At 42.1% G+C, this 10,659-nt stretch overlaps 2 protein-coding genes across 2 annotated transcripts; both read right to left on the bottom strand.

Annotated features, from left to right (window-relative positions):
• Positions 1–6,005: 6,005 nt before the first annotated feature.
• Positions 6,006–7,577, bottom strand: SPAR_F01180 (IMP dehydrogenase; the record flags this gene model as incomplete). Its single annotated transcript, XM_033910231.1, has 1 exon — positions 6,006–7,577. One exon carries the CDS (start codon positions 7,575–7,577, stop codon positions 6,006–6,008), a length of 1,572 nt encoding a protein of 523 aa, XP_033766122.1.
• Positions 7,578–9,749: 2,172 nt separating this feature from the next.
• PAU11 (seripauperin PAU11) lies at positions 9,750–10,124 on the bottom strand (the record flags this gene model as incomplete). Its single annotated transcript, XM_033910230.1, has 1 exon — positions 9,750–10,124. One exon carries the CDS (start codon positions 10,122–10,124, stop codon positions 9,750–9,752), a length of 375 nt encoding a protein of 124 aa, XP_033766121.1.
• Positions 10,125–10,659: the final 535 nt, after the last annotated feature.

Raw genomic sequence — 10,659 nt, 5'->3', positions numbered from 1 at the left:
GGCAGTGGTAGTAGCATTAGTGCTGGAGTTGGTAGTCGCATTGGTACTGGCATTAGTGCTGGAGTTGGTAGTCGCATTGGTACTGGCATTGGTAGTCGCATTAGTACTAGCATTGGTAGTCGCATTAGTCCTGGCGTTGGTACTAGCAGTGGTAGTCGCATTAGTACTGGCGTTAGTACTGGCATTAGTACTACCATGAATGCACGTGTTGCTGTCCTCATCACTGCTGCAATACTTTCTGTACCTGTCACTGCTATTGCTCTCCTGGAAGCTAGACGGTAACGCAACGATCGACATGGAAGCTGTCGCCTGATTTTCAGCCAATCTGTCCATTCTTTCTATCAGTTCCACTGTGTCAGCAGACAGGTCTGTCCTGGAGCCACAGCATCCAACATGCTGGCCCTTTTTTCCTTTCTTTGATTCAAGTCCATAGAACTCGCGTACCTGTTCGGTTATACAGCCTTCCTTAATTGGTGGTAATTCACCCTTACGATTCCTTGCCGCCCAACTGTTTTTTCTAGATAATAGATAACAGAGGCCCCCATCTCTTAGTCTCCCTACGCCTTGAATGAGCTCAATAATATTAAGTCTATTATCAAGCATGATCACCATCATCAATTGCTTAATGTCAATTCCTTCAGTCACTAATTTCGTTCCGATGAGAACTCGCATGCTACCGTCAGTGACAAACTCCTTTGTGCGAGACACCTTTTCTGCAGCACCCAGCTTCCCGTGTATCCATACCACCCTAAAATACTTTCTCCAAGAGCAGGCCAATTCTTCCACTTGGTTGGTTGTGCTTGCAACTACAATGGCCTTCGACTCTGGTTCACTTTCAAAGAGGGCTAAAAGAAGCTTCAGTGCTTCTTCGGGCTGTGATTCCACTTTCTTCCAAATTTTATGAACATGCCCTAAAGGCACCTCGGATTTCTCCTTGATTAGATTAAACATCCGTGTTGGATAGCTGGATAGACCTCTGCTGAGATCTTCCGACCGTTTGAGCTCGTTGATGTCCATCGATTTCTTGGCCAGTCCCGTAAGCCCAACACGCTGCAACGCAGCATCAGCTACAGCCTCAGGGGCTGTGCCGCTCAAAAAGATTGCTTTCTCAAAAGCGTCAAAATCAAGGTTAGTTATGCCCCCAAATTGCGACTGCCGGTAGACCTCCGTTTCAAAGTTGTGAAACTCATCTACAATGAGGTAACCCAATTTTACGTTGTTGGTCCTAAAGGTGCACTCAACAATATTCTCCCACGCAGCTATCCTGTCTGTGAAATTAGTGCTAGCAAGATCATCGTAGATCCCCACGTATAAATCAGTAACGCCATCGTAACCTTCTTCAATAAAGTTTCTTACAGGGGCCACATTCAAGCAACCGCATCGGCCCAACCTGATCATGCAATTAGCAAGCAACACTGTGTACGGTACAAACAGAAACGACACATATTTCACGTCGCCCTTAGACGCCAGTGCTATCAAGGGGAGATGAAATAACTCCGTCTTACCATAGCCCGGTGGGGCCTGTACTGCCACAGAGGGTGTGTCTGCCATGTATATTTCATGACATAAGCGCAACTGATGCAAGTCCCTGAATTCAAAGGAGCTGCCAAAGAGTTTCTGGCCTGCGACGAGGATATCGTTTGTACTCTTGGGCTCTCGGGGCCTTTTTCGCGTTACTCTTGAAATTTTTTGATGATGATCTGAACTCGCCGCCTCACCTGCCACTACGTCTTCCGCATTCCGAGTACTAGAGAATGAACAATGGTAGTCGCTTTCAAGGCCTAACCATTGAATCCAGCGCTCGGAAGCTCGTTCCTGCAATAAAGTGGCGGTCGTCCCACTGACACTAGTTAACGAAAAGGAATCCACACCGTAAATATTTCGCCCTGTTTGAACGGAATGATTGGCCATGAGTTCACTCGTCGCCGACTCGTACAAATCTGTTTCAAATCTGCTACCTACGCAGTGCCGTCCTAGGGCAATCAACCCCTGACGCATCTCCCGAAAATTCAGCTTCTGAGGTGCATTCTTCGGAAGTTCCCTCATGTACTGCCGAAAAGTTGCGTATTCAACCAGACAGCCCTTCGCGGTATTCAGAAACATGTAGGAATACAAAACTATCCTCGAAATGTCTCGATTTGTTACTTGATCTGGATCCTCAAATCCCACCACATCCATCCAAGGATCATGATTAAAAGCGTCATAACTGTTACCAAGCGCACATATTTGCATTTGCCTTAGCACAGTGACAAAATAAAACACGTAATCTGAAGTGAGTCCGTCAAGCGTCTTTAGTCGAGGCTCCGATGAACCGTTCTTGTTGTAATCAGTGTACAGTTGGATGCGTCTTGTTGTATCGTCGACGTATACGTTGCGCTGAGGACCGGCAAAAGCGAGTAGCTGAAGCTCTGGATAACGGTAAGGGTATCCTACGGCAAAATGGACCATCCACATAAGTGGCACCGTAAGCTCGTCAATTGCAACAGTGACTTTATTTTTAAGAGCCGCGGTCATTTTGTTAGTATCTCTTCTCAACTTGGGCAGCACAATTTCACGATATTTAACAGGTATCATTTGAAGAAAAGAATCGTTTTCCAGATACTCGTCAATTCCTCGCTTTGGCTCTCTGAACAAAACTTCTCGATTACGCAAAATGAGGCCGGCAATATCAACCACTGTAGGCATATAAAAGCAGTTGTTCAACTCTCCCCAAAGGTTATCGAACTGAGCCTTGCATGCAAAGTAAAAGCCGCGGACATACTCGCGATTAAAAAGTTTTCCACATACTGATATACCATCAGAAGAAGGTACCAAAGTTATTCTATAAGAGTCCTTCAGCGTGGTTTCCCGCGCTACTTCGTGGTACAGAATTTTGATCCATTTCCACATTGCAACGCCGTTGTTGTCATCAAATATATCTAAATCCCTTGCGGTACAAGCACAAGACGACACCAATAAAGCTTTCACGGCATCTAGTGTTTTTCTGAGTCTTCGTGGAGTGTTAGGACTGCGCAACTTACATACTTTCAAGCCATGCTCGTCCACAGAGGGAATAATGGGTTCTTCATTCGTAATAGATCGATCCTCTTCGTCACCAGCGCCACCACGGGGACCTGCCCCAAAATTAAGCGCACATGCTCGCAAGATAATATGCAAAATATCACCCAATCGGTCTTTTTTGTTCATCATATCGTTACATATCTGTGAAAAGTATTTTATCTCAGTGGGTTTACGTGGGCATAGATCACGCTTCAGCCGCTCTGTGTCGACCTTCTTTTCACCAGGTAGACTTGCTTGATATGCGGAAAAAATCGATAGCTCATCTACGTGTAGTAACAAAAACATATAGGGTGCCAAATTGTATCCATATTTCCTTATGGTGCTTTTCTGAAGATTCCTTACAATAGGTGTGCCAGAAACAAAGTTGGTGAAAGTACGCATCGTAGAGCTGTCGTTCGGCCTGGCACTTGCTGTTTCGTAACAACGTTCCAGGACACGGAAACTCAACTCATTATAGTATCCTCTGTTGAGGTAAAAAAGAGAAAGGGTATCGTAATCCTTTCTATTGAATTTCAAAGTATGCACTTGAAACAACGTGTAGACCATCAAGTTGATTTTCTTGGGAATAAGATACTTTGAAGGGATTGGTCCGCCCTGGAAATCTGGTTCGTCTTCAACAAACGTCAGGAACTTTTGTACATTTTTCCCGACCATGACGGAAATGACTATTTTTTCAAAAGACCTTTTCCTATCCATTGCACCAGTTCTGAATTTTACCACTTTGATTAGACCAGACTTTTCGTCTTCGTAGAATGACCGCACTTCCGTGGGGATCGATTCAAATAAAGTTATTGAGGGACAATGTACCAAGTCGTTTTTGTTATTTAGAGCCGACTCAAACTCGTCAAAGTTTGCTTTTTCAAACTTACGCCTATCGGAAACTTTCATTTTATTTTTGTAAGTTTCGAAATTAACAATAGTATGTTGATTGTTATGCTTTTTGACAAGAAATCCATCAATATAAACAAAAGATTGTCCAGTTTCCGTCTTATCATCATCTAAGAATGTAATAATTAAGCTATTGAGAAGATGCAGAATCTCTAGCAGCAGCAAAGAAAATTCAGTTAATAAGAAATCTCACTAAGATAAGGGACTGTCTGTCCCCTTCAAGCACAACATAGAAAACAGAAGGATGTCTCATTCATCCTTGATTTCCGGCCTGCAAAAATAAAGTACTCGGTACGTACTTTCGTTTTCAATTTCCATGGTGCACAGTATCTTAACTATCTGCTTAGTCGAGGAGAACCAGGATTCTGTTCGTTGCTCAGCCGCTTCGTGGATATTCTCTTGGATACTTTAAACATGGACCTACGCTTAGCCTGCGCTTAGCCTACAACTTCTTCCGCTCTCGAAAAGACCAATATAATAAAAAGTTATAAATTACATTTCCTTATTAGGTATACGACCTCGCGCTTCGAAGTAGAGGAGCCCTTTTTGGCGTACCTACATATGGCGCGTCAGACAGACAAACTTCCCCCAAAAATGTATTACCCCGCCGAATAAGAAAACAGACCCATTCACCAACGACGTATCAAATTACTTCCTTGGTGCAATGTCCCACTATAAAAAAATTCCTTGACGCTAGATCGTTGGACTAAAATCTGCGTCACAATCGCCTAAACAGGAAATAATGCCTATTTTCGTACAAGGTTACTTCCTAGATGCTATATGTCCCTACGGCCTTGTCTAACACCATCCAGCATGCAATACAGTGACATATATATACCCACACCACACCCACACCCACACCCACACCCACACCACACCCACACCCACACACACACCACACACCACACCCACACCACACCCACACCCACACCCACACCCACACCCACACACCCACACACACCACACCCACACCCACACCCACACACCACACCCACACACACCACACCCACACACACACCACACCCTAACACTACCCTAACCCTAACCCTAACATTAACCCTCACTCCATCCCTTCCTATCCCCATCTCATCTTACCCTCCTCTATCTCTTCTCATCTTTCCCCCTCTTACCCTACCTCTCCCACATCACAATCCACGGCACTTACCTCACCACCCCATGCCCTGCCCCATTCTCCCACTCCACCACTCCTAACCACCACCATCCATCCTCCGAGTATTCATCTCCACACCCGAACCACCATCTATCCATTTCCAATATCTAATATCCAACTCCCACTACCACTTACCCTACCATCCATCTACCTTCCCCCATCTACCATGTCGTCCTTACTATAACACTACATACCACATGTAAACAGATCAAACGTAAACAAATCTAATGTAAACAAATCAAACGTAAACAATGCAAGAAGTAACTTACCCTGCCACACTATCAACCTCTCCATTATACCTTCCACATCCCCAAACAACACCACCTCCAACTATCACTACCACATACCTAGATCTACCATACTCACCTTCTATTTATTTAACGATATCGCATATGCACACGGACGCTATAGAACACATCACACCCCAACTTACCCCGCCATGATACTCTACACCAAGGCCATCTCTCACTCGATTAGTACCATATACATCACCACATCACCATACACGGCACTTGCCTCAGCGGTTTATACCCTGTGCCATTTACCCATAACACCCACGATTATCCACATTTTAATATCTATAACTGATCACATAACCTCAGTTATCATATAAATACTCTCAACTTCATGTTTTATAACGTTTTCATACAAATACCCACTACCCATTTTATATATATTAATATAGTTGCTACCAAATATTCACCACTAAAATCACCTAAACATAAAAATATACTATTTATCAATAAGAAGGTATAAACACACTATATATTAACATAACATATCACCCCATTCATATAATTGTAATGCAGTATGAATAGGTGCCATACGGACAGCACTACATAAGATTATCATCACTACTATTGTATTAATGATCCCATTCGAACATTCAGTTATGTAAACGCTTTTCGTAAGAATGTAAGTTATTAACACCACCTTCTAGTTGAGCAGAAGCCGTTCTGAATTCAAATCTAACTTTACCGCTCTGGACATTCTTCTTTAATACAGTTAACGACCTACAGCCAATGTCTTGGCAAGAATGTTGTAATCCATTGTACAAGTACGGAATAAATTTCTTAATGGATCCTTTGTCAACGACAGCGCCGGAGACACCCTGTGCAACCAAAACGCTGTCAAATTCTGAAAAGTAACGAGACGTAGATGCATTCCCTTTAGTACCAGTCTTTTGCATGGCGTCAATGGAACCCATACCACGGTACGCCTTCAATCTTTTACCATCTTGATAGAAATACTCACCTGGTGATTCCGTAGTACCAGCCAACATACCACCCATCATAACAGTAGAAGATCCAAGAGCCAACGCCTTGGTAATGTGACCGATGTTTTGAACACCACCATCAGCCATACATGGAACACCGAACTGGTTAGCAAATTCACACACGTTGTAGACCGCTGTACCTTGTGGCCTACCACAAGCCATAACTTCTTGAGTGATACAAATAGAGCCAGTTCCCATACCGATTCTCAAACCATCCGCACCGGCAGCAATCAAATTGGCAGCTTGTTCCCTGGTCACAACGTTACCAGCGATGACTTCCAGACCTGCGAAACTCTCTTTGACCCACTTGAGCATGTTCAATTGGAAAATAGAGTTGCCTTGGGATGAATCCAATATGACGACATCCAAGCCGGCTTTGACCAATAATCTTAGTCTTTCTTTATCAGCGTCCATAGTACCAATGGAAGCACCACATAGCAATTGCTTGGTGTTGGCAGATTTGGACGCTAATGGGTAGTTTTGATTCTTCATTAAATCAGTTCTGGAAAGCATAGAAACTAAGTTACCCTTTTCATCAACAATCAATAGCCTACCCTTTTTGATTTTCTTTAGAATCTCGTTACCTTCTGATAACGTGATACCTTGTGCACCGGTAACAGGGTTCTTGGTCATGACATCCTGAACGAGTAAAGAGTCGTCCTCAACGAACTGTATATCACGAGAAGTGATGACTCCCACCAACTTTGCATTTCTCTTGCCATCTTCCGTGACAGGGAAGCCTGCAAATCCATACTTTTTCTTCATGCTCTTAGCTTCACCAACGGTGGTTGTTGGAGAAATCACAATAGGGTTGTTAATAAACCCATTTTCATAGTTCTTGACCCTTCTGACCATGTCAGCTTGGTCCTTGGGCGTACAGTTATGGTGAATGAAACCGATACCACCCGACAGAGCCATAAAGATGGCCATTTCCGATTCTGTCACAGTGTCCATTGGAGAGGAAACCAATGGAATGTTTAAAGTGATATTCCTGGTCAGCTTAGTCTGTAGGCTAACTTCAGAGGACGCAAAATCGACTAAACCTGGTAAGATCAAAAAATCGTTATAAGTCAACCCACCTCTGATCTTCGAGTCCATCAATTCCTGCACAGACAAACCATCCAGTCTTGGAAGGCTCTTGGCAAATTGCAGTGCGGTCTTGTAGTCTTTAATAGCGGCCATTGCTTTTACGTATTTGGGTTGTTATCAATTGAAACTGAAAATAGTTACTTCTTTTAGTTTGTTATAAACGAATAAAAAAATAATAAGAAAAGTAAGGCAAGAAATAGAATAGAATACAGGAAAAAAAGTTCCCAGCATACTAGGTAAAATGTACAAGCCCACGAAACTGAGAAAAAGCCACCAAGGTTCTCCGGTTAAATGTTCAGCAAAAAATTTCCAGTCGAATTTTTTTCTAAATGTTAAATGGGAAAAGACTCCACTATTTATACTTTTTTTTTTTTTTTCATTTTTTTTTTTCCGCTTTCTTCGAGGAAAAGAAATGCGCGGCGTGCCTGCGCGGCGGTTAGGAAAAATGTTGACGTAATGAATAACGATCTAGCTTATATGTCATAATGTAGTAAGTTTATTGCCCTTTCTAGATGTTATTGAGAATTGGGTGAATAATTAGATATTGTTGGGATTCCATTGTTACTAAAGGCTATAATATTAGATATACAGAATACACTAGAAGTTCTCCTCGAGGTGTAGTAGCTGATGATTGGGAAGCTGTTGCAAGAAATCTGAATTCTTACCTCTATGAAAACAAAGCCTGGAATACGAAGTACTTTTTTTTTCATGCTGCGGACTGCCAAGGAATGTTCAGAACAACTCTTCTCGAACCATTCTCTTTGAAGAAGGACGAAGCTGCCAAGGCTAAGTCATTTAAAGGTGCTGTCCCTTACATTGAAGAGGCTTTGGAAGTCTATGCTACAGAAGTTGACGAACAATGGAAGTTGTTCAATAGTGAGAAAGCATGGAGCCCTGTTGACCTGGAAGACGTGCAGCTCCCCAAGGAAGTTCACCGATTCAAGCTTACCTGGGTTCTTAAAAGGATCTTCACTATTCACTCTTTGGCGGAATTCCTTGCTTTTTTAAACTGTATCTACGTGTCACGTAATTATTGCATTATATTTCGCATCCTCTATCTTGGAGGGATTTTTCTTATAATGGTACCAGCTTTCCAAAATCTGAGAGTTTCACTTATGAAAATGGAACAAAAGATGCAGTTCTTGTCAACTATTATAAATGAACAAGAAGGTGGTGCGAATGGATGGAATGAAATTGCAAAGAAAATGAATAGGTACTTGTTTGAAAAAAAAGTCTGGACGAATGAGGAGTTTTTCTTCGATGGAATTGACTGTGAATGGTTTTTTAGCCACTTCTTCTATCGCCTTTTATCATCAAAGAAACCTATGCGGTTTGCTTCGTTGAACATTGAACTATGGCCATACATTAAAGAAGCCCAATTATCTCGCAGTGAGGAGCCCTTGGTGTAGAAACGAATGCGCCTTCTTCAATTTTATAGTTTGTGTAATTCATCAGATCTGACTAATCAAAATTATTTTACTCTTTACTATTATAACTATTCTCTTTCACCTATTCGCCGCTCGTTAACAAAAAATAAACTTGCTACCATCCTACTAGATGCGTAAAACTCAATGTCGTTTTCTTCTATAAGTGATGCCTTATTCCATGTATATCCAAAAAAGTTATATGGCCCGTTTTATCAAGAAATTATATCAGCACAACTTGAGCTGGTCTAGAGTGTTAATATGTTGGGAAAGGATATATAATAGTTTGATCCACAAAATCATGACACGATTATTGAGCATTAATTACAGCCAGACCGTTCACACATAACTTTTGTTTTCACATTTATTGTTAATCACGGGCGGTGTTGAAGGCTTTAGGGAGGCCAGTACCGAATACTAAATAGGAATCGCACTGCCACGGAAAAATTCCCTGATCTACAACCTTAATCTCAAAAGTGACACATGTGTAATAACGACTCCGGGCCGATCCAATAAAAAAAAAGCGACCTATCTATTGAAAAAGTAAAAGAGTACGAAAACAATACGTTTTAGAATTCAGTATTTTCATGATAATTGTTTCCTTCGTACTCTCAACCCCCCACCTAGGAGGCGGCCCCAAAAGAGAGGTTGTTTCTGGGTTCACCGTGGTGATAAGAATGGTTTGAAAGTACCGTCATTGATCAAACAGGTTTATAATTTTAATATACATTTATATAATTAACTGTACTTATATCACCAAAAAGAGCTTTTTTTTTTTCTATATTTTATTTTTCGTTACTTATCAATGTCTATAGAATTTCATTCGTAAAGGTCCGTGTTCCTATTTTGGAATGGCAGTGTAGATACCGTCCTTGGATAAAGCGCTAGAAATGGCTGGTCTCAATCTGGTAGAGTACCATGGGACACCGGTGATCATTCTGGTGACTTGGTCTGGAGCAATACCGGTCAACATGGTGGTGAAGTCACCGTAGTTGAAAACGGCTTCAGCAACTTCAACTGGGTAGGTTTCAGTTGGGTGGGCGGCCTGGAACATGTAGTATTGGGCTAAGTGAGCTCTGATATCAGAGACGTAGACACCCAATTCAACCAGGTTGACTCTTTCGTCAGATGGAGACAGAGTAGTAGTGGCTGGGGCAGCGGCAACACCAGCAGCGATGGCGGCAACACCAGCAGCGATTGAAGTTAATTTGACCATTGTATTTGTTTTGTTTGTTAGTGCTGATATAAGCTTAACAGGAAAGAAAGGAATGAAGACATATTTGCATAAAAGGAAGATCATAGTGGCTTTATTTATACACATTCCTTCACCAGTCACCACGACTTAAACGAATCACTGGCTGGGGGGGTGCTCTCATCCAATATCTCACATCCTTCATAACTCGTCTCTCTCCCAAAATATTCACGGTAACTATGAGGTCGCACTTGTTCCTGAACGAGGCATGTATCTACCATAGATTCTTATGCGAAGGTATTGTTTTATGGTGCCTTTATCTATTCGTATGTGGAGGAATGTGAGAATGCCAATTGTAGGGGTGCCGAGATGTGCCTTGAAAAACCCTTTCGCGTGCCTGTAAAGCTTCCGTTTTTGGTCAAAGAGAATATCTGAATTTGAGATTTGGATCCTCGTTCAGAAGCTTATTGACTAAGCTTGGTACGGTGTGATCTAAACGATTACGTGAAAGAAAAGTATAGTTTCCCAAATTTTAAATATGAAATGGAAATCATATTCG

Source organism: Saccharomyces paradoxus, chromosome VI (assembly GCF_002079055.1).
Source record: "Saccharomyces paradoxus chromosome VI, complete sequence".
Taxonomy (NCBI): Eukaryota; Fungi; Ascomycota; class Saccharomycetes; order Saccharomycetales; family Saccharomycetaceae; genus Saccharomyces; species Saccharomyces paradoxus.
This window is presented reverse-complemented; position numbering and strand designations above follow the sequence as displayed.